We start from the raw sequence: 24188 nt of genomic DNA on the forward strand, positions 1-24188 counted from the left end.
CCCCAGATTGCTGTAAATATTATCCTAAAATATACAAACAGCACATATAAATAAAATATATTATTCACTGACCTTCCGGTATTTAGGGGAGAAGATAAACAGTGAAACCGTGAGCATAATTATCATAGCCTACCATAAATACGAAGCGAGGAAATAATGTATACTCAAATGAAATTAAAGCGTATAAAGGCAGCATAAATTATATAAAAGTGGCAACCACTGTCTTACCGTAAATTTAAAGGAGGCTTTAAAGAACTTTAATTTATGTTAAAATATATTGTACACGAAGGAGAGCCGGCATTTGGTGTAAAGCCTGCATGATTATAACACATTTAACAATTATAACAAATGTCTGACACCAGCATTCAAAATAATCAAGTGAGCTCTTTATATTTTATTAATATGAAAATACTTTATACAGTTTTAAATTCATATACATATATATATTTAAATCACCATAAAAAAGTCAATGAAAATAAAAACCCTCGATATTTTTTTCCATATAGGCTACATTATATAAACTGACTAGAAAAGTGTAGCTATTTATAATGTTCATTAATGCACATTTGACATACATATGGTCCATACTCGGGGACATTTACAAAATGTTATAGAATACATGACAAAAAAATTAAAATCAAAACACGTAGGTAATATGGGTGTAAAAATACCAAACTGGGTGTAAATTTGTTCACTTTAAGTCCTTATCAACAAATAAGTAACTTGCGTAGATATATTCAGAAAAGTTGACTTTAGTCCATTGCAATCCAGTTGTCTCGGTGGATTCTGTGGGTTTTCGACGAAGAAGACAATACCTGTAAAGACAGAGAAAAAATAATGACGTTAATAATAAAACTTGAGCTTTTTGGAGAAAGACTTCTCACACTTGTATTTTGAGTTATGTTTAAATACTGTGCTATCACAAACTACGATGTCTTGGTTAAGAATTGATAGAACTAATGGCAGTTATTGCTCATTAATAATTAACAAACGCTGACCTGGCCCATCTCCCCCTTGCTCATTTTTACAAATGGAAACACAATAGATGCTTTCCGTTCGCAGAAAACTATGCAGTGCGAAAGGAAACGCAGCATCCTAGTCAAAGGAAACCGAAATGAAAGTAAAATGCATGCAACCCCCACTGCGTCACCTTTAAAAATATCCACTTGTTGTGCCGCAAATGGTTTATTGGTCGTATAGCGACAGGATACCCGGCCACCATAACTGTACTTTTGGTTAATGAAAAACACACACGCTCGACCAGTGCAGCGCAACACCAAACACACAAACTACAACACTGTTGCATTACTTGCTGACATTCTCAAACCAGTAAGTTAACCAAAGGACGAAACATCTTGTGCGAAATTCTGTCAAAAAAGTCCAAGTCTGTTTTATACTCATAAAAAATATTAAACAAAACTCTCTCTATCTCTCTCTCTCTCTCTCTCTCTCTCTCTCTATATATATATATACACAAACACGCACATACACACACATACAAATACATAGTAGACTACATATTTTTTTTATCTCATTATGTGTCAAAATTAATATTTAATCATTTAGAAGATCACTAAATATTTCATATATACACCAACATATATGTTACCTATTGGATTTTGTCGAATAGTTTTGCTCAGGCTCATTTACTTTGCATTGTTTTTGTATAGGCTATGATTTTCTTTACCACGTCGTTAACTATTTATAAATCACTACGAAATTACAGTGCTGAAAAAAGAGAGGAAGCCGCGATCATCATTATGTCATTTTATCTATTGTGACCTACTTGTGCGATAGTACAAGGCCTAGTAAATTACCTATCTGAAATATAAATAAGGATGGATGAAATATTATCAAATGTTGTAGTACGGAATAATGTGTGTTTGGAAAATCTCCAACTCCGGGGCTTGTATGTTGACACTCTGCTCTCCAATGGTATGATAGGACCAAAGACCACTGTATGTGGGGGCACAAGGTGTCGATGTATTCAATTTAGCGTTTTAAAATTCCTATGTGATTCCTATTGTGCAATCTCATTGGAAGTAACGGAAAGGAAGAGGGGATTAAAAAAAAAATCTAGATCTCTGCTCCGGGGTCCCCCGGCGCGTGCAATCACAGCCCCCCTCAAGGGTGCTATTTTGCAGGCACGTCCACTCGCTATTGGTCAGTGGCTGGTCAGATGGTACGGTTTCCCTCTGTCCCGCACTGGCACATAGCCACCCAGAACACCCCCCCACCCACCCCCACCCCCAACTAAAACCCAATCTCCGATAAACTACTAATAGCTAAACCACTTGGACTATAAAACACAACAAATCATAAACCAAGCAAAAGAGCCATACCCTCCCAATGAGTTCCTATTTTGTAAACTCAACTTTCCCAGTGACTCTGCCCGGAGGACAGGAGTCGTTCTTGGGACAGATACCGTTATATTCCTCCGGATACACAGACCCTTTACGACACTATCCCGGTGCTGCTTATGGAGGTCCCAGTGTCCAAGAGAAGGCGTACCCATCCTCCTTTTACCAGCAAGCGAACGGTGCCTACGGCAGGGCAACCGCCGCCGGTCCCTGCGATTATGCGACAGCAAGCTTCTACAGGGAAAAGGACCCAGCCTGCGCCCTCGCCAGCATAGATGAACACTCCTTCGTTCTCAGTCAGGATCATCGCAAGCAAGACTGCACGGGGTCGACGGGGAAAAGCATCTACCTTGAGGCCGACGAACAGAAGCCGTCAGCGCCGGTTTATCCTTGGATGCAACGGATGAACTCGTGTAACGGTGAGTTCATGTTGTCTTTTTCACCCTTCATTTTTTCTCATCGCTAATAAAGACGGAGCTAGAGCGTGCTATACGGGACTTACAGCTTCACTGTGCAATGCCGGAAGCCCATTCAGTGCAAATACGCTCGTCTCCACCATAGTGTCATATTGAAAGCAAAGCCACTCCTGTAAAGTTCTGGGAAATCTCCCATATGTACTGAACTTGCTTTTGAGGGAGGACATTAAGAAATATGTTCACCGCAAGGCTCATATCATTTAAATCACTAGAGAAGCTTGTCTAATTCTAAACAGAAGGGATGTTGCATTACCGTACTGTTACAAAATGACCATTGTTGTTTTGACACATCTGTTACTGTTTGTTCCTTCTTGGGATACGAACAATAGCGAGTACATGGCAATATATAAAGCACGAAACATATGATTAGATTATGCAATAGTTGCAATAGAAGCTAAATGCTCTGTGCATTTTCCATAACTTGATTTGAGTCGCTGCCTAGCACTGTTCGTCATCAGTGCTAAAAAATAAAAATATAAAAAAAGATCAGCAGTATGGACCCCTTTGTACACGTAGTCACAAACACAAGTTTGACAAGTGCTCAAACTATTACTGGACCCTCTAACGTTTGATATGAAGCATATAAATAGACCGGTATCTTTTGTTTATATCTGTCACGAAAATAAGGAGAATCACATTTCCTCTGTATTTTTCCCCTCATCGCAATACAACTGTTTTTGACCTCCCAATATGTCTGCACATGTGTTTACATGAGGACAAAATAAATAAAAAAATCACCATGATAAACATGTTTAAATATGGTATAAACACATAATAGAATAAATGTGTGATTTTGTGGACTGTATTGTAAGTGCATACATTTCCCACTGCCTTGAGTGTTTCTTGTCATTCTGTCGCCCCTCGAGTTGTTTTCTCCGGACGCATTTATCATTGTAATAAACACGCTGTCGGTGTTAATGTTTGACTTTTCTCTTTTATCTCATGGACAGGGACTTTCGGAAACGCTGGCCGAAGGGGTCGACAGACGTACACTCGCTACCAGACGTTAGAATTGGAAAAAGAGTTCCACTTTAACAGGTATCTGACCCGAAGACGCCGCATCGAGATCGCGCACGCACTGTGCCTGACAGAACGTCAGATAAAGATTTGGTTCCAAAACCGGCGAATGAAATGGAAAAAGGAGAACAAATTGATCAACTGTTCACAAACCAGTGGCGAAGAGGAGGAGGAGAAGAGGACAGAATGAAATTTTGAACGATAAAATCCCCCCCCAAAAGAAAACTATTGCATAGAGGGCACCAGACACCACTCTGTAATAACACAAATGAAGACTGTCCATCATGTTAGCAACTGTAGCATTCCTGTTAACTCATAATTGTAATTTCTCTTGTGAATTATTTTACTTTTTTGTACATGATGTTTAAAACATGCGGTTTGTGCGCTCTTACTCTGAATTTAGATTTGCTCTTATAACTGAAATGTCCATGTTGAACGAAGCTATTTGAAATGTGTGTCATATTCGTGTTTATATTTAAGCTGTGTTAAAATAAAAAATAAATTCCCATTGTACGGAAAACGTTTTTCTATCTTTCCTTTTTTTTTTTTTGTAAGGTAAACGTTCAGACAGTATAGGTGCTAATTTAATAAGACTGCATGGGTGAAAAGCAGTTAGAGATTCTAGAAAACCCTACTAGCTTCACATCAGTCTATATATCACATATATAGCACGTAAGCTACATTACTTTTTGTTTGTTTTTCAATAAAACAAGCAAATCTTTCCGCATGTCATGCATGCTTTACCTATATGATGACGGCCGATCATGTGAAATGACGAATCCTTTTTTTTGCGGTACAACACCTGTATGCATTCCATGTATTATTATTTTTTTTTGTCAAGAAAACTAGTTTAAACAAATTCACGGTTGACCATAGGTGATGTAATGAGATATACAGCCTTTACCGCATCTTTAGCCCGAGGGCGAGGCGATAACCATGCACTCTTCTGCGTAACTAGTGTGAAATTTCAGTACCTGCGGGATAATATGTAAATATCTGATACATTTATTAGTGTGCATATGATATTTTAGTACAAATACTGGCCACGTGTTTTCCTGATTTCATTTGACAGGTACAAAGACCAAAAAAGTTTGCGTTAGGGATTTGGTTACGCTTTTTGTACTACTAAGAGGCCGAACGTTGCCCACTTGGTTCCAAAATACTTCCTACAAAGTGAGAGGTGAGAAGGTTCAGCAGGTTTTAATAGATAACCAGAAGAGAAAGCTGACCTGTCGTGGCTGGTCACTCACCCTGAGAGACTATACAGCCTGGAGGGATAAGCGACAAATAAACCACATTTTTCAGGTGGAGGTTCCTAATTGCCTCTTAAAAAATTAACCCCAATATCAGAAATAATTTACATAATAGAAAAAAGTAATAATGCATACATTTTCTACACGCAACGTCACAATAATAATATTTATATTTGGAAAGGAGTGTATGCATGCATCTGTTCATGAGCGTGTGTTCACAAAGCACAGTGGATGGACTTCATGCTTCTACGCAGCCTAGAATATTATGTTACTTGTTAAATTCTGCACTTTTCCGAGCATCAAAAATATATAAAATGTCAGCGTAAATGTTGACCTGAGGAATTTCAACGGTGGTTTCCGTCTTTAACGTAATCAAATGTGAATGGAAGTATAGTACAGATTTACATCATGCACATAGGTTACATGAACCAGCAATTTGCGTTTTGTCAACAAACCATATATCATCTTAGATCATAAATCACGATTTCGAATTCCTTATATTCATCATTCCATAGAATTTGCTGCGTGAGGAGCTCATCTTTAGTAAAAAGTCACATCGCTTCTGGAGTTTGAAAAAAATACATCTGCGGCAAGACTAACGAAGGCATATATGTTGGAAATCAGCGAAACATAATTTATTTGAATATCACCTCTTTAAACTGAAATTAATATAGTATATATATTTCATGCAGTCAGTGTTATCATTAGTGCTTAATTTTTTTATTATCATTATTCTAACTTGACCTAATGTAGCTAAAATTTGAAATTAGTAAGCTACTAAAGTAGCCTATGGTTTTGCAATATCACAGCCGTTATAATTTGAAGAACTGTATCATAATATATTTTATTTACATGTTAAAATGTAATTGTTTTATTTCTTTTTTGTTTTATCCGGAATGATGTGGCAGTTAACTGTATATTGATATCTGTATATCAAGTAGCGCACGCAGTAGACTATAGATTCTGGGCAATGTCTGTATGCGTTAAGAGTCGCTAAATACACTAAACGTTATTAATGTCACAAACAAACTACAAAGAAGATCAGTTTTATTCCCATTTAAAAGAGATAAAACTAGCGTTAGGCTCTGAAAATATCTTTCCAGCGTGCAATAAATGTTATTCCCAGTAGGTGACGCTGTCCGCTTACATGCAGCACATCCCTGCAATGGGAGGAACACGTTGACTCGAGTCTAACGACTCCCCGTCTCGTCATCATTTGTAACCATAGAGCATGAATTACCTCTTGAAGTCATCAGTGAGAATTTACGACTGGTCAACAAAAGCACGTGATTCTCAAGCGCACCCCCACCCCCATATTTGGCCGCATACATAGCAAAAACGAAGTACAGTGCATTGCTATAATTCATTAATACATCATAAATCGTGAAGCACAGCGTTATAACGACCAAGATCTACAAATCAAGCCCTCTAAAACAACCTAAATGAGCTCTTACTTTGTAAACTCGTTCTCAGGGCGCTACCCAAATGGCCCTGACTATCAGTTACTAAATTATGGAACTAGCAGCAGCGCTATGAACGCCTCGTACAGGGACTCCGGCACCATGCATTCAGGCTCTTACGGCTACAACTACAATGGAATGGACCTAAGCGTCAATCGTTCAACCGGCACTGGCCACTTTGGGGCGGTTGGGGACAACTCCCGGGTCTTCCAGTCTCAAGCCCCGGAGACGCGATTCCGGCAGCCGTCAAGCTGCTCGCTCGCGTCTCCGGAGCCGCTGGCTTGTTCCAACAACGAAAGCCTTGGACCCAAAGGCTCTTCGCCCCCTTCAGACCAAAACACCACCACCGCGGGTAATAATCTAACCAACAACACACATTTCACAGAAATCGACGAGGCCAGCGCTTCTTCTGAGACCGAGGAGGCGTCGCACAGAGCGAACAGCTCTGCACCCCGGACACAACAGAAGCAAGAGAGCACGGCAACCTCCACTACCTCGGCGACGTCCGATGGCCAAGCTCCCCAGATATTCCCCTGGATGAGGAAACTACATATTAGCCATGGTACACAAGTATTATGTTTACGTCTCTTTGTTCGCTAGCGAACGCGTATTGTGTTCAGCGCTGATTTTCAATCAAGTGCGGCGCCAGTAACAGCCTTTATTTGAGATTTCTGTGAAAGTGCCATAAATCTATCAAGTGTGGAGCCTAGCAAACTGTAGAAGAGAGAATGGGAGCGGGGTGGAAGAGAGGGCAAGGAGGTTTACAAGTTGTTGTTTCTGTGAAAAGTTCAGCTTTATGGTGTGTGGGAATGTGATTAGTTCAGTGCTGGAGAACCGGTAATAAAACGGAGAGAAAAGAACAAGGGATAAAAGGCGAGAATAGTGGGTTGGATGGATAAACAAGCGGCGAAGAAAAAATAAAATAACTGAATGCATATAATAATAAATTCGAAAGTTTGGGGCTGTGTATCACATCTAAAAAATACTGAGGTTTTAAGAAGTAAAACGAAACAAAAACAAACGTCATGAGCCTACAGTGAGGCGCTGTGCAATGTGCCATTTGGTGATTTTCCTGTACGCATTCAGTTGTAAATCGTGTCACTCATGTGTACCTATAGCAGAAAAAAAGTTGTTGGAAACTGTTGTTGAAATGATGTGCAGGTCAATGCTCGCTAATCTTTATTCCCCTTTGCGTTTTGTCCACATTATTTAGATATGACTGGACCAGACGGCAAAAGGGCCCGAACTGCATATACCCGCTATCAGACGCTAGAGCTGGAAAAAGAGTTCCATTTCAATAGATACCTCACCCGGAGGAGGAGGATAGAGATAGCCCACGCTCTATGCCTCTCAGAGCGTCAAATTAAGATATGGTTCCAAAACCGGCGGATGAAATGGAAAAAGGACAATAAACTGAAGAGCATGAGTCTGGCTACCGGAGGTAGCGCTTTCCAGCCATAGTTGTACCCCAAGTCCTACTACATGGTGGGCAAAAGAAAATCACGAGGAAAACGAGATGAAAAATAGGTCTCAAAACATTACTTACAGAGTACTGTACATCGCGGCACCTTTCGGCATGTTATGGATGTTTTAGGCATTTTAAAATTCTACTGTGGTACTGCTATAATGAAACGAAAATTAGTGTTCACATGTTGTTCTTTTAATACTATGGTGACTATCATTTTGGCAAGTAAATAAAACTGAAGGGGAAAGAAGCTAACAATATACTGCCTGATGTTCTTGTTATGAATATTGTTTATGTGTCAAGTGCTATGTTAATGCTTTCTTGAGAGTTAGCATGTGAGCTCTTAAATGTTATAACTTATTTACCTATACACGTGTATACCTTTTTGAGTTTACAGCTCAGAAACGCATCTGCCCTTGTATGAAGTGAAGCTCTAGTTTAGTGGTGACTGCAGTAAATTTAGCAGAAGCCTCTGTATATTTCATGGTCCTCTGTTTAATCATTGTCTAAAAAAAATCACATTCAATTTGTCATGTGTTCAAACTCTTCTATTATTTTTGAGAGAAAAAAAGGAAATGTGTAAATAGTCCTCACTAGATTCTTGTACCCGTTCATACGTGTGTATAGTTGTATTCCAAATATGTAATTGTATATTACTGGATCATGTTTATGTTCCAAAAAGGATGTACATATTGAACATTTTTATTGTGATCAGTTGGCTATTTGTAGAAGGCAGAATGAACGGCAAACGTGTGGAAAACGAAAAAAATAAAAAATAAAATATAAAATAAAAAAGCAATGTCATGTCGAACTGCCTGTTAGCATTTTGCCAAGAAGCTTTTTGTATTTGTTTGTAGTTTAAATTGGAGTAAAAAAATAAATAAATAAAGTTCCTCATATTCAAATCTAATACTTTTCTTGAAAGTTCTTCAATTTACACACAATCGAAACCACCAATTATTGTCAAGGGTTGACAGTTATCGATTACACACTCATAATATTCTCTCAAAATCAAAATACTGCAAGGTCCTCTAAACGTTTTGCTACGCCACAGTGCAGATCCTTGAACTGTATACTGACAGTTCACACTCATTTTTGACACTATAGCAAAAAGCTGAAATGCCCTTACTATTAAGCGAAAGCAGACATAAGGAGAAATATTTACCTAAACCGGGCGCGTACACAAATTAGGACCTTTCTATTGCCTAGTCCCGCTAATTCTAAACAACACACACTTTCCATAATGTATATATAATTCACAAACGCTCTACTATGTATACCCCGTGTATTTCCGAGTCCTAGTAAACAAGCACTGAAACTTTAAACTTACCATGCGTGCCAAACTCCCCTCTACCTCTAAGTTTTGAGAGCCGAGTGGAGGTCCCCGTAGTGTACCAACGGCCACTTGCCTTTTGTAATTTTGCTTTTCCCTTTGCCCAAACTATACAAAAAGTAGCTATGACATTTACATGTCAAACGGATGAGCGTTTTATCTTGAAGTTAGATCGTAAAAATCGCCCAGGCCACAGATAGATACCCCTTACTGGCTCTCAAAAGTCACGTGGGGTCCATAAACTTAGTTTTATGGTTTTGGGGAGTTGACAATGTACTATATATTTCACATTCTAGAATGCAAGTGACGGTTTAACTGCTTCGAGGGGATTCTAAAGGGTCAGTTGTGAGAGGAAGAGCGTACCAGTAGGCCACTACAGTGCCAGTGTCAGTCGGTGCAATGTCTCTCCCGTTCTACTCACTTGGAGGCGGAAATATGGATAGTGGACCGTGCAGAGTCAAAGTAAGTTCAATTTAAGGCTGCATTGGCCGGTGATTTGATCTAGGAAGAAGTGGGAAGGAAAGGAGGGGTATGTCTCAAGTAGATGTGTCAATCATTTTGTTTCTGTGAGTGCAAGAAGATGTCCTTAGATAACAGTTGTGTCATATGCTAACGCGTTTTCACAAGGGAATTAGCATATGAACTTTGGTTATCCATTTTTTTTAACTTAAAAAAAAAAAAATAACAGTGTATATTAAAAGTGTGTGTAGCCTATGTGTACATGTATGTATGTATGTATATATATATATATATATATATATATATATATATATATATATATATATATATATATATATATATATATATATATATATATATATGTGTGTGTGTGTGTGTGTGTGTGAGAGAGAGAGAGAGAGAGAGAGAGTGAAAATAATATATTTAAGTTTTATTTATATATTTTTATAGTTGTTGGTTTTACATTATATGGCGAATAATATTGAAAGAAAGAAAAGAAAACCATCTCTCTGGAACTCTCTCTTTTTCACACACACTCACACACACTCACACACACACACACACACACACACACATAGACAACAATGTGACAATATGCCTCCCTAAGGTTCTACAAGAAAAGCTTTGTTCCTTCCCCGCCCCTGCATTTTCAAGGGAGGAAGCGCGCAAGGAACACACAGTTGTTATACTTTTTTAAATGGGCAACTGCAGCAAAGTATTTGGTTAGACTATGATATAACTTAGTTTATCAGACAAATAGCTATGATGATATAGAAACTCCTATGGTACAATTATACTTTCTGAATAAATATTTTTGATTGTTCTGTCAGAGCACTATTATCGCCGAAGGTCAGTTCGAGTTCAACTCAAGTATACAGTTTGAGCATATCATTGGCTTATATTACACTCAAGGCAGCGCGAGAGACCTCTTGATATATTTTTTATTTATTTTATCCACAAAAGTGAAACTAATACTTTTTTTCTGTTGTTAATTGTCATGTCCAGTAAATCAAACTACCAAACTTCGCCGTCACTACAGTTAGAGCGTGTAACTTGACTAGGCTCAAAGCATAATAATGCAAAACACTAATTTTAAAACGGTTGAACAGTTCCTAATATTAATAATCTTTAATAATCTAATAATTCAATGGAAATTAACACAAGTGATACTTAAGCTATTAAAACTACCATCTAAATTGCATATTTAAATTGCATATCATAAAAACTAAAAAAGAGAGCATGTAGCCTATGTATAAGTAACACAATATGTTGGACATTGATTTTTGGGACCGGCTTGAGGGACCTTTAACTTAATTAAAAAACACTTTGTAAATTAATCGAAAATTAAATACCGTATGCTTATTTTCTTTATCAAATACTTGTTTGGTTCTTTGCTGCTCCTCTGCATTTAACATAAACATTCCCTCCAACATAATAAATGTTAAGCTTTCAGGGTGTTTTACAGCCTACTTTCAATGAGTGTTACAGATTTTATAGCCCTCCATTTGGCATTTCTGCGTGTGAGAAAGAAGAAGCAGGAGGGAGAGAGAGCGCGCACACAAGAGAGAGTAAAGGAGAGTTTGTGTGTGTATGCGTGTGTGGGTATGTCCGAGCAACAGAGTTAGGAAGTTTCAGGCCGTAAACAGGAAGGCGAAATTGTGGTCGCGAGCATGAGTCGAGGGCTACCGTTTCATTTTTCACCAGCTTCCTTTTTAATGATATGAGTGGGGAGGGCTCTGGCCTCCGTAAAAAAAAAAAAAGAAAAAAAAGTGCGCATTCCTCTAGAAAACCACTTAAAAAGACAGGCGTCCATACAACCACAATCGAGGGCCATACTTATAGCATACAATGCAAATACAAAACAATGCAAAATGAGGAATAGCAATTTCCTTTTAGTGTTTATATGTACTGTGAGTCGCTAAGGCGACTGGGCGTTAATTCTAGGTGTGTTTGTGCGTCAGAGAAATATTTGCAGGGTGTGTGTGATACGTTTTGACACAAACTCAGGGGATCAAAGACTAGAGTCTCTGAATGTGGTCTGTGAAAGTTAGCCCATAGACGTGCGACTATTTTGGTATAACTGTACTTTTTATTGATGTAACGAGGTTTACAGAAATTATTTAACAGAACTTTTCAATACAAAGTATCCAGCATTCTATGTCCATTGAGCATCTGGTAACAACCAAAGATCAATTTCTACATTGATTTCCATGACGCCTCTATCATGTAGACGCAGCAATTTCGAACGTTTAAATAGCCATTTTTAGATTTACGCGTTTTGCATATTGATAAGCATATCTCATCCATAATGCATAGGGACGGGATCATCCAGGGGTCAGCAGACGGGCACTGCTGCGAAGGCACAAGCGCAAAACAATACAACTAGTCCATAAAGCTAAATTAAGTGATGTTTGCCTAAACATTTTTTTAATACAGTTTTATATAATTGTTTCATATTTTTTTTTTTACATAAGTTTAAAGTTTTCAAATTAAAGCATAGACCAAAAAAAAAATATAATAATAAAAATTAAAATTCCTACAATTTAGTGTGGTGTTTTCTGCATGTTCTGCTGGCTTTCTTGACACTTTATGAAATTCAGAAAAGAGGAAAAGCAAGGGCGAATAGGACTGGCAGATGATACAAGCAGAATTTGAACTTGCGTCGCCCGCTCGCCATATCCGGGCAACCACTAAGCCACAGCTTGATTATTCATATTACCCGTTTAAGACCGAATTCGATAATACAAAATACCTGATTAGATACTACAAATTCTGCAAATATTTAGGCTGTTTAATTATGAATTAACTATATATAATAAAAAAGCATTAATTTACACAAACAGTTAAACCGTCTCGTTATAAGGTTAAAAAAGACCCTGCTTATTTTGTTCAAATGTTTTACATATGCATAAATCAAAATTAGACTATGATAATTTAAACATAAAATTACACAACGAACAACAAATGTATTATTGTTAATATAGCTATTTGCAATAATAATCTCAATATTTGGTAATTGTATTAGCCTAGAAAGAAAATTGAATTGGGGAATAGTTCGAATTAAACTTGAAAACATACCTAAAGTGATTATGATAATTTTATTATTTTTAAACTATATTTAAAATATTTAAATTAAATGTAAAGAAATATTAATGGCAAATAAATCAAATAATATATTTTACTTTCCCGCATTTTATTTAAATGATCAGCTAGAGAAAATATATAGCCTATTTACGTGTCTTATGTGAAAGTTAGCATATAAACCGTTTGTTTTATATAAATAAAAATGCGTATGATATACTTTCTCCTCTAGACGTTATGCACAAGTTCGTTTTTTCTCAGCTGTAACTCTCCTTCGTCACCAGCAGAGCCCGCTTTAGACCAAGATCATGATGTCTGGGGCTTTGGGGTGCTTCTTGTCGCCCTGTTCTAAAGCTTTTGAAACATTTAGAAATACGCGCTTTTAATTATAAACACTGAAAACGTTCCTAAATTCCATCCGACAGATTTAGAGTTTTTGAGTGATGTGAAATGTGCTAACTAACACTTTTAAGCATTTTGCCAATAGAAACTTACACTGTGAGGCAGCCTAGTTCAATGCTTTTGTCGTAAATCAGGAAGCATCAAGCTATTGCTCAGGCACTAGATTGTCTCGTTCTCCCTTCTCTCTCTGTCTACGTTTAATCCAAAAGGAGCGAGAGAAGGTGAACGTAGTCTCGTTAGAAGTGGCGCGAGATTTGGCGAGGTCAAAAAGTTCAGGGGTCAAAAGTTTACGTAGTGCGTGACTCGGTCGTTGGCTGCCGACTCACTGCGCTTGACCAATCGCTGGATGTCAATGGCAAAGTAGGAGAAGAAGAAGGAGAGGGAGTGAGGGGTTTCAGACTGTCTCTTTTGAAAAGATTAGAAAAATGACAGAAAGAGCAGAGCTGAGAAGACCGGCTTTGTAACAAAGCACATTCCCGCGAAAGGGTGTGCTGGGGAGAAAAAAAAGACAATCGATTCTTGAGGTTAGGGCATCAAAAGATCTGATGTTGCTCTGCAAACCTTTTATAAAATGTAGCTTATTCATAGATTCATTTTATTATATTGCGTACATGTATTTAGTAAGAAGGCAGCTTGTTTATTAGACAAATAGAAATGAGGCAGTCAAAGGCAAATATAACAGATTGATTTATTCGTGTAGCCTACGTTAGAAACGTGACTCGAAAAAAAAATCATTAATCGTTAGCCTACCTGTCAAAAATACAACAATGTCTTGTTTAAAATACATTATTAAAAACATATTATTTAATTATTTACTCTATACTTTATCACTTTTCTAATATTTTAAGTCCAAATATAAATTTAATATAAATATAATTTTTTTATAAAATAATTATTTTAACTCTACACATAAAGCTTGGACACGGTTTCTGACGAGGTTTACATTTTTATGTCATAATATTCACGTGAATGTGAGAAATAAGAAACTTATATTTATGCAATTTGTAATTAAAATAACAAGCTTACTGTTCGTGAGTGAGCTTGTGATTTTGAGTGCGCTGAATGCGTGCTCAAAGCCATGCAAATCAAATATTCTCTTTTTCCGATTTCGAAAAGAACACAATTAGTTCAGCGGCGCCATAACTTTTATTTTGTTACAAGGCCAATTGTATTCCCCGTTTTTGTTTGTTTATCACATTCTCCTTGTTCGAAACGGAAGACCACCTGCGGTATTTTGTTTACATGTTTAAAATGTAGACAAGTTGTGAATAAACAAAGGAAATTTGCTTAAGCACATTTCCCTTTCTTATGAAATTCAAATATAGTAACTCAACTCATAGGCCTATATAACATAATCCACCGATCGTCAAGAATAATTTAGCAACAAAAACTAAAAGTAAGAAAAACTAAATAAATCGTATATAATATGTAAAGATTTAAACATGTAAATAATATATATATATATATGGTATTTACATGTTTAAATCCTTACATTTTACAAGGCGAAAAGATTGTGACGTTGGGATAAGGTCTAGTTTTAATTTTTTATTTCAGAAACTGAATACTGATTTTAAAGGCGTGTTCGGAATATGTTGAAAAAGCGCTGAGAAACTGGGCAATTGATAATTTGGCCATGAATATAAATTTTTAGGCACGAACATTTGGTCTAATGGTGGTGCGTCAGGATGATGTGAGGCTGAACGACTTGGTTTTCTCAGAAACAACGTACGTAAGTGGTGAATAATTATATTAGAAAACTCGTCCCATTTGGAGTTCAGCAAGAGTTCACTGAATTAATTTCCATTCCATCCTAGCATGTGCCGTTGCTGGGCAGTGTTTTACCCTCATTATATATATATATATATATATATATATATATATATATATATATATATATATATATATATATATATATATATATATATATATACATATATATATATATATAGTAATTGTTGTTATCGCCCCTTAGCAGTTTCCGTGTTTCAAAATCTAGCGCTTTATAAATCTATTTAAATATAATTCTAAACAAATATATACATAAATGATTTATCCTACATGATTTTTTTTTAAAAAAAGGTTGCTCGTTTTTTCGAGGAGGCACTTGTCGTTACCCTTTGAAGCAGATCAACACAACGTGTTTTAACTTTTCGTACAATTTTTTTAATTTTTTTATTAGGATATTTTTAGTTAACGAATTAAGGAACTTTTAACATATTCTAAATTGCATAGATGTAATTCTCGTTTCTAAACGAATATTTAGCTGTGTGTGTATAATAAACATTCGTTTTTATCATCTGGACTTTTAGATACACGCTGAACATCTCCTTTAGGGTTCTGAATACAACAAATAAAGAATTGCTCTGGTTGAACTGATTTGTGGGATATAAAGCCTTTTTGAATGACCCCTTTCTCGAGCCATTTTTCTTCAAAGTAATGACCTGGGCACAATTCAATATGTGCGAGCAAACTATGCATGCATTACTATAGAACTTAAGAGTGGGAGAGACCCAGAGAAGGGGTGAACCGGAGGTCAGCGCGTCTAACAAATATTAAAATGTACTGGGACTCGTGACACGCCTCGCTGTTTAACAAAGACTGCCAAAGTGCAAGATTAATATGAAAACTTGAGAGTCCACAACAAAATGCCTTATATCGCCCAGTGGTATTGTAGAGCTCACAGCGGCTCTAGGCTTACGTGCATTTAATTTTTAGTGGTTTTGGGACAGAGAAGGCTGCGTTGTGTGGGGAAAGCCCCTTGTTGTTGCCAGCAACAAAAAGCGTCAAAACGAAAAAAATAAGGCACGATTACTCCTGCTGTCGAAGTTGGTGGCTTGGTGCTTTTTCTTTTCTTTCTTATTGCTGCTTTTTCTGAGCTCTTGAGTCGGTTGAATGTTTTCATGGATGTTTTAATGTCCACATCTCTGTTATCGTCGCTTGATGTTAAAGAGGAGTTCGGGGGACCCACGGAAATGAGAGGGAGCGGAGCACACAAAGGTATCACGGCGAGGTCACGGGCTAAACCTGTGGCTTTGGAGAAAGGAGTGAGGGTGGGAGGGTGGGGGGTTCAGATGGAGGGACTCACAGGAACGGTTGAAACGAAAAGAAGGGCTTTGGAGAGGCGACAACCTCTTGCAAAGACTGTGCACGGCAAAGGAGTGAAGATATGGGCGAGAGACCATACCGAAATGAGAGGTGCAACGCTCAGAGTCAAAAAAGTAAGTAAAGAAAAAGGCGCTTGATTTGCATATTGCCGCGTTCTCTTCTGCAGGTGTTTGCTTGGGTGGACCACGTGCTCGCGCACACTGTGGCGAGAGTACGGGTCCCCCCTCCTATCATAACGGAGTTATGACTTTGAATTCAAGCCCCACGGAGTTGCACTGTTGCGTGTGTGGGTTTTATATGGTGAATATTTACCTTGGCTATAGTCTCTGAGCCGCGGCTTTGAATGCCTGTCGGTGTACACATTAACCCCATAATGAGGCAGATGGCTCGAGGTCCCCATGGCTTTTAGAAGGAGATGGCTCACGGGGGTGAAGGCGAGGTCGGGGACTTCAGGGGGTGAAAGGGTTAGAGTGGACACCAAGGCTGAACTTTCTCCTTTGCTTTTAAATTTGCATCGATAAAATGTGAAATAAGGTAGGCTATATATGTTACATGCGAAGTAAAAGCTGAGCCGTCTAATCATTAAATTATTAGCCGTTTTCATGTTTTCCACTCGGACATGGATACTAACGTGCTTCATTGCGAGGAGGTCGGCACGATTATTACCAAGCAGAACTCAAAATGAATTGAGAGAGAAGAAAAGAGTCAGGCAAATTGAAAAAAGGACTGAAAATGGCAGAGGCCCATTTGAAAAATTGCCAGAGCTTTGACTGCCAAACGCTAGGGGTGCTACAGATTTCTTTGATATGATACAATTATTTATTATTTTAATACAGATTCAAACTGCTCAGTGAATGAAAAAGATTTTCAGTCGTTTGAGAATATTTCGATACTATTCGATATTATATTGATACAAGTTTTGAAACATTTCATTCGTTTATACTCTGGAGTCACTTTATAGTCTTCAGTAGCCTACATTTTTTGCCCGTGCCGCAGAAGAACAAAGGTCCTCCAGAAACCCTCCAGATTTAAATTAGCAAACTATATATATATATATATATATATATATATATATATATATATATATATATATATATATATATATAATTATGCATACACACACAATCCAAAAATAATTCATATTTTTTTAAAATTACTGAATCAATATTTTAAATGTACATATCATACAAATCGAAAATATTCATTTAAACTGTTAGCTGTTTGACATTGTTTTAGTGTTTGATGGAAAATTATAGCGAATATTACGAGTAATCGTGAAATGGTGCTTGTTTATTTGAAATATTTAGGTACGCAACGACAATTTCGTTGGACACAATATTAATTTTACGATGTTGGTCTAGTGAACTTTTTTATTAGATTAGTAACTCTAGTAATTTGCTTGTAGTACAGCTTTCTTTTCGTTAAGGTATGAAATGTGGGAGACGGAGCATTATGTATTGTATGTTTATCCCTCATTTTTGTGTAGATTTACTGACGTAACATACTCCTTGCTGCTGTATTCGTATAAGGTCGATGATTTTTAATAGCAAGTAAACTGCAGTATCGAAAAATTAAAGGAAAAAAATATTTTTCCCAATTTCCCCATTTTCCTTACTTCTACTGTAGAATTAAATAAGGAAATCTTACCTTTTCTGTACATCTAAAAAACAGCCTTGGAATATCGGTGCATCCCTAAAACAAAGAGAAACTCCTTAGAATGAATTAGAAGTTCTTTATTTCCGAACGTTTTTCATGAAATGAGTGACCGAGTGTGTGGCGAGAGAAACGCTTGTTTAAGGAGCCATAAAATGTTTGCTTGGTGTCAGGGGGTTAGAGAACTATTGGTATTGCCCTATGTGCATATTTTATTGTTTTATACCCTCTCACCTCGCTATTTATTCGCCGTTTGACTGGTGTTTGCCGGCAACAAACAGAGGTGACCTGCCATAAAACCCACATGTTTTATTCCGGTGGCTGCTTCAGCTTTCTTTGACCTTTGTTGAGATCTGTCGAGGTCGCATTTACTTGATGGCCTGTGCGCGCGTTGTATGTTAGACATTAATTAATTATTTAAAAAATCATGTGTGGCGTGAATAAATGTTGTATAGTTGTATAAGTCTTAGTCTGTAATTGTATGTTTTATTAATTTCCAACGACAATCTATTTTTTTTTTCTTTCGGATTTTAAACGTTTTAACAAAAATGAGCACATCAAGAAGACAAAGGTGTGTGCTTCGACCGTTCAGTATACAACGGAAGAGACGAAGAGTTTGAGTTCAAGGGTAGGAAAATTCCATTTCCCTCTCTGAGGTTGTGTGTTTAGTTTCAATGTAGAGGGAGAAATGCACGAGAAAAACTCCAGTGTTTACCACAAACCATTAGCAAAGTTTATAAAGGAAGCACCGATCCATTAAGCGGAGAGACAGATTGCTGATATCCTTGGAGGCAAACTGTTCCAGGTGCAACACTTGACACTGGGAAGGCACTGTCAAGGTGAGCAGGCTCTCTCAATACCTGCCAAGAAGATACCTGTCATCTATATATACCCTGTAGATCCGGATTTGTGTAAACAGACGCACAGTCACAAATTCGTATCTAGGGGAGTATGTAGTTGATGTACATTTCAACTTCAACGGGCTAAGAAGATGACAAAATAACTGTCGGTTTGATTTTAATGACTGTTTGGTAGTGGAATACTTCAGCAAGAACGAAAGTTTTTTTTTTTTTTTTTCAACAACAATTTTTTTCTTCTTCTGTAAATTGTGTTGTAGAACCGAAGGGCGCTCATGATGTCACAAATATTTCCTGAGACTTTTCAAGAATTTGAAAATAGAAAGATAATTCGAAATGAGCAAAATAATAATAATAATAATCTGTAGGCCTACAGACTTGCACTGATGAATGATTATCTGAATGCGGTGATTTTTAATCATTATTATCAGTAAACATCGAGAAATATGTGTTGCTGGTGTTAATGGTGAATTGAGCACATATATTACTATTCAGTGTGTGTAGATTTGGCACAGAGGATAAACGCGCTGTTTGGAGGAGAATGACGGCAGACACCGTTTAAATGCAGAAGGTCTCCTTTGTGATTTAGGAGGCTTTGTAACCTGAATTAGTTGATGAATTTTCTATCGATCTTAAACAAGCCCAGATTCATCTCTGACACGCTGCTCACGCCACGACCATTCTCTCGGCTTATTAGCGAGTGCATTTAAGAGCTTGGCCAAAGGAGAGCTTCTTGCATCACTTTCCCCTGGTACCGCTTTTCAGGAACACTGGCCAAAATTAAGCAGGATTTCTGTTTCTCCAAATCTGAAACGGCTCTTTGAAGAGGTGTAGTCATGTTCTCAATGTGCAGATGAACTGAGAGGGACTGGGGGCGTGACTTTCTGTGGGGCTGCTAGAATCCAGCATGCCTTTTCGCCGTGTCTGCTTTCGCTTGTTATTGTTTTGATTTACTCACTATCTCATCAAGCGCATAGGAACGCCTGAGAAAGTATGGAATTTTGGACTGTTCCGAAATGAGTCGATGAGCGCGGTCTAAACTGACTAATCCCATTTCCTTATCCGGGAATCGCGAAGATCCACGCCATTGGCTGACGATGTCACATGGACCCTTAACTTTGTTCACTTGACAGAAAGTAGGAGGGTTCTACCAAACAGGAAAACGAGTAAAGGGATACATATAAATTTTAGTATATTTTGTGTGCAATTCAAAGAAATTAATGGCCATGAGTTCCTATTTGATCAACTCTAACTATGTGGACCCCAAGTTTCCACCATGCGAGGAATATTCCCAGAGCGACTACCTACCCAGTCATTCTCCGGACTACTACAGCGCCCAGAGGCAAGACCCCTCGTTCCAGCATGAGTCGATCTACCACCAGCGGTCGGGCTGCGCCGACCCACCCTACTCATCGTGCCAGGGTACGGGGCAGCCTGCCGCGGTCATCTCTCCGCGAGTTCACGTTCTACCCACAACCGCACTCTCGACCCCTCTCCCTGAACCAAGCCATCACTGCGACTCGGTAACTCCGAGCCCTCCGCCTGCCTGCGGTCAGACTCCCACTAGCCAAAACACTTCAACGGTCACTTCAAGAAAAGATCCCGTGGTATACCCCTGGATGAAGAAAGTCCACGTAAACATCGGTAAGTGCAGCTAAACTTCTCTTACTAGTGTTTCCGTGCGCAGACAGCTCAGCCACTTTAGAAAGCCTAATGTCCGGCGTTAAATCTATTGCTCCCCTTATGAAGTTGTCCTTGGTCGAGATTTACGATCGTCTGTTTGCAGGGCAATATAATTACGCCCTCCATAAATTTTTATTGCACTCCTTCTTTAAGCTCTGTCGGGGTCTATGCAACTTTCTAGTTCTAATTTCTTCCCGAGAAGAGGTTTATGAGTTCTCATGTAATCCATAAGTTAAGTTTTATGTTTTAGTAATTTGATTTTAAGTGACTGGACGGATCAATGTGTACTTTACACTGTCACTTAACTATCGTTAATAAAAAAAAGTTTTATGGGTGCTAAAAAATAATAATAGCTATGAGGACGATAATAAAACAGTATTGGCAATACAAACAGTCGGACTCTTTTATAAACTATTATTCCGCGATAATTAGTGCTTTTATTCATTGCGCTGCCGTGGTGTGCACTGAAAAGGGGGCAAACTCCGTGTTTGTAAAATCACGGCTTAACATTAGTCGCTCATAGCCAACTAGATTATGCTGTGCCCTCGTAGTGAACTGCTGAATATGTAGTTTTTTAATGAATCATTATTTAAAAAATCGTATATCCCTATTGTTTTATCTTGTGCTGCCATTACTGATTTATTCTGAGCAATGCATTCTGGAAAACAGTGTCACTGTCCCGACAATACGCCATTGCTTGTCTTAGACAATGGCCACTTTTTTTGTTTTGTTTACCATTTTTGCATAACCGAACCTTTAAACAGTCACATTGTATACTTGCAAATACGAGATAGACATATAATTTGTTTAATGTTTAAATAAATTTATTTCATTATAGGCTATTATTATAGCGTGTGTGCATCTGATTGTTCATGAACTGGAGTGTACATATCTACGTACGTGTGTATGTGTTTGTGTGTGGCTGTGTGTGATTGTGTTATACTCTTTTGTAACTTGTCGCTCTCTGTATCCCAACAGTGAGCCCAAACTACTCAGGGGGTGAACCCAAGCGCTCACGCACAGCCTACACGCGGCAGCAAGTCTTGGAATTAGAGAAAGAGTTCCATTACAACCGCTATCTGACTCGCAGACGGAGGGTGGAGATTGCACACACACTATGCCTATCCGAACGACAGATTAAGATTTGGTTTCAAAACCGGCGCATGAAGTGGAAGAAGGACCATAAGCTTCCCAACACCAAAATACGCAGCAGCTCTGCCAACAGCAATTCAAGCAGCGGCCCGACACTGGGAAGCAATCAGAACCGAGCAAGCGGACCTCCGCCAAGTCTATAGCCCTCCACTGTTGCCCAAAACACGTACAATTATAAAATCTAATTTTCTGGAGTGTAGAACGTGGATTTTACCCGCGTTGTGTCTCCCAACTCTCCCCTGCACTCTAATTACAGGGATTCAATAGGAGGAAGATGTGGGGGAAAGGAGCAAAGAAATTGTTCATCTTTTATCAACACTAAAAATGGGTGAAGACTCGAACTCAAACGCTACTATAGATGGGTTGCCTTCCCAGTCTGGTTCCCATTTTTATCCCCCCACGCCTCTCCTGCTCACTCGCCCCTTCCATAAGCACAGAAGGCGGCAGATAGTTTTCAGACTTGGTGAAGATGGATCCGTGTTTCATCTTTAATCACGCCAAACTCGGCCCCATTTGTCATGTTTACTCTGTGGTACAAAGGATGAACCGTAGGCCTGCCCATTACCTCGACGTCTAGCGTTGTGCTTAATAAATGAGTCGCTCTGTTTTGTCAAGAAGCCTTTTCTAACTCCCTTTATTCCCCTGGCTTAAAATAACTAGCCGAGTGTTTTTCAACTGATATGAAGTTTTGTATTTTGTAGCAATTAGGTTATTTTGCATTTGCTATTTGCATTTCGAATGCAATGCCAATGGGACAGGGTTTATTGTGCGTGTGGTCCATTTGTCGCTCATTTAAAATACAGGGACTGGTTTGCCTCGCCTGTTTAGCGCATTTCAGTTTAAGAACAGCAAATTACTTATTAGTTGTTATTCATATTAAATATAATATAAAAGTTCAATGAAGCTGGACGGCTAGATATGCATAACCAAAACCGGTACAACGCAAAGCATTTTAATGAGAGCACTGCTAAGTACTATTTGAATTACCTCAATTGTATTTTTGTTTTTTATTCTTTGGTCTTGTTTTATGAAGTGATAAGTTTAAGTTCTTTGGACTTAATGGCAAATATCTGCAATAGCTAATATCAGCATTTGTAAGTTGAAAAGAAATTTAAGTTAAATGTGGCCAGGGTGTATAGAGAAAGGTGCGTATATTGCATGAGTAAATACACTATATTTTCGTTTATTCTTTATTATGTCACTACCAACCTTGTTTTGCTTTATGGTACATAGACGTGCACATACAACATTTCTTTCTTTCTTTCTTTCTTTCTTTCTTTCTTTCTTTCTTTCTTTCTTTCTTTCTTTCTTTCTTTCTCTCTGAATTGTATTCATTTTATATTATTATTATTATTATTATTATTATATAATTTTTACATTCCAAAGATCAGTTTTCTCGCTGATGAATTGTAAATTTCTCCTCTTACATGTTTGTATTTGGTCTTCTTTCTGCTTTTACCTTTCACTGTTTACCTTTGTTACATGTAAATAGCTCTAGAAATTTAATAAATGGCGGAAAAGTATAATCTTTCTTCATGTGTCATGTCTTCTTGTGGATCTTAAAGCTAGATATGCTTATTTTAAATACATATTTCTTGTATGGGTGGATACTATCGTCCTCTGTTTTGTTAAAAAACACAATTTAATTGAATTTGGCTTGCCACTGCGGATTTTCGTTAGGCTTGTAGCACTCGCCTGTCTTGAACATCACTGCATATCTCTCCAGTGATTTATATCGCTGCATTGCGAGTAATCCTGGTACATTACGCCTTGTAATCTTATTCTAAATCACAAAACCCTTCCTTTCTGTCTCGTCTCTCCTTAATTTAACGGTGCACAAACCCTCTGCTCAACGATGCCATGAATGCGCCTAAAAATATGGATCCATGTTCGAAAAAAAAGCAGAAGTTAAATAGTTTCTCGGCTCGTGGGCTTTTAATGCTTTAATGAGTGTAATTCTTGCACAACAGTTTCGCGACTGTTTGCCAGCGCAAGCTGTGTGTTTTTTATATTACAAAGGAGCGGGTCGGTGCCATAGCTCAAACCCTGACAACCAAATAGATAATCAAGAAGACAAATGGCTTCTTTTGGAAGGCGCAGCCCTTGTATTAATTTTCATTTTCTTTTCTCAGAGCAGGTATTGAAAATATAGAGCCGGAGAAAATAACATTCCGTTTGCTGGCGTTGAACTTTACACAAAAGTATGGCCTTAAATTGGTCTTCTCGCATTCCGTGGCACCGAGAAGATTTTCTATTACTTGCTTGTTGATATCAGACAGGCCTTTTCGCCACACAGCCCACTAAAGCCATTTGTCTGTTTGCCCCCTTTTATTTATGAAATGCTGTCTTAAAACTTCACGTCAAACATTTTAAAAGGCAAAAAATGCGAGGCAGTAAAATAATATGAAAACCATAGTTGAAAGTTGAAATAG

The 24188-nt window shown here is 38.0% G+C and overlaps 3 protein-coding genes across 3 annotated transcripts; all 3 read left to right on the plus strand.

Annotated features, from left to right (window-relative positions):
* The first annotated feature begins 1531 nt into the window (after window positions 1-1531).
* Window positions 1532-4356, plus strand: LOC113046729 (homeobox protein Hox-B6a). The gene is made up of 2 exons (XM_026207654.1): window positions 1532-2779; window positions 3787-4356. The coding sequence occupies exons 1-2, from the start codon at window positions 2350-2352 to the stop codon at window positions 4041-4043; spliced, it is 687 nt and encodes a 228-aa protein (XP_026063439.1). The 5' UTR covers window positions 1532-2349; the 3' UTR covers window positions 4044-4356.
* Window positions 4357-6391: 2035 nt separating this feature from the next.
* On the plus strand, window positions 6392-8078 carry LOC113046727 (homeobox protein Hox-B5a-like). The gene is made up of 2 exons (XM_026207652.1): window positions 6392-7128; window positions 7780-8078. Exons 1-2 carry the CDS (start codon window positions 6549-6551, stop codon window positions 8025-8027), a joined length of 828 nt encoding a protein of 275 aa, XP_026063437.1. The 5' UTR covers window positions 6392-6548; the 3' UTR covers window positions 8028-8078.
* A 9545-nt stretch (window positions 8079-17623) lies between these two features.
* LOC113046728 (homeobox protein Hox-B4a) lies at window positions 17624-23287 on the plus strand. The gene is made up of 2 exons (XM_026207653.1): window positions 17624-20565; window positions 21583-23287. Exons 1-2 carry the CDS (start codon window positions 20142-20144, stop codon window positions 21897-21899), a joined length of 741 nt encoding a protein of 246 aa, XP_026063438.1. The 5' UTR covers window positions 17624-20141; the 3' UTR covers window positions 21900-23287.
* Window positions 23288-24188: the final 901 nt, after the last annotated feature.

This window comes from Carassius auratus, chromosome 28 (genome assembly GCF_003368295.1).
Source record: "Carassius auratus strain Wakin chromosome 28, ASM336829v1, whole genome shotgun sequence".
Taxonomy (NCBI): domain Eukaryota; kingdom Metazoa; phylum Chordata; class Actinopteri; order Cypriniformes; family Cyprinidae; genus Carassius; species Carassius auratus.

Bases quoted from the DNA above. Each gene is read 5' to 3' on its own strand.
- LOC113046729 (XM_026207654.1), top strand. From the start codon at position 2,350: ATGAGTTCCTATTTTGTAAACTCAACTTTCCCAGTGACTCTGCCCGGA. The intron at 2,780-3,786 runs GTGAGTTCATGT...TCTCATGGACAG, and splicing joins ACGGATGAACTCGTGTAACG to GGACTTTCGGAAACGCTGGC.
- LOC113046727 (XM_026207652.1), top strand. From the start codon at position 6,549: ATGAGCTCTTACTTTGTAAACTCGTTCTCAGGGCGCTACCCAAATGGC. The intron at 7,129-7,779 runs GTACACAAGTAT...CACATTATTTAG, and splicing joins GAAACTACATATTAGCCATG to ATATGACTGGACCAGACGGC.
- LOC113046728 (XM_026207653.1), top strand. From the start codon at position 20,142: ATGGCCATGAGTTCCTATTTGATCAACTCTAACTATGTGGACCCCAAG. The intron at 20,566-21,582 runs GTAAGTGCAGCT...GTATCCCAACAG, and splicing joins GAAAGTCCACGTAAACATCG to TGAGCCCAAACTACTCAGGG.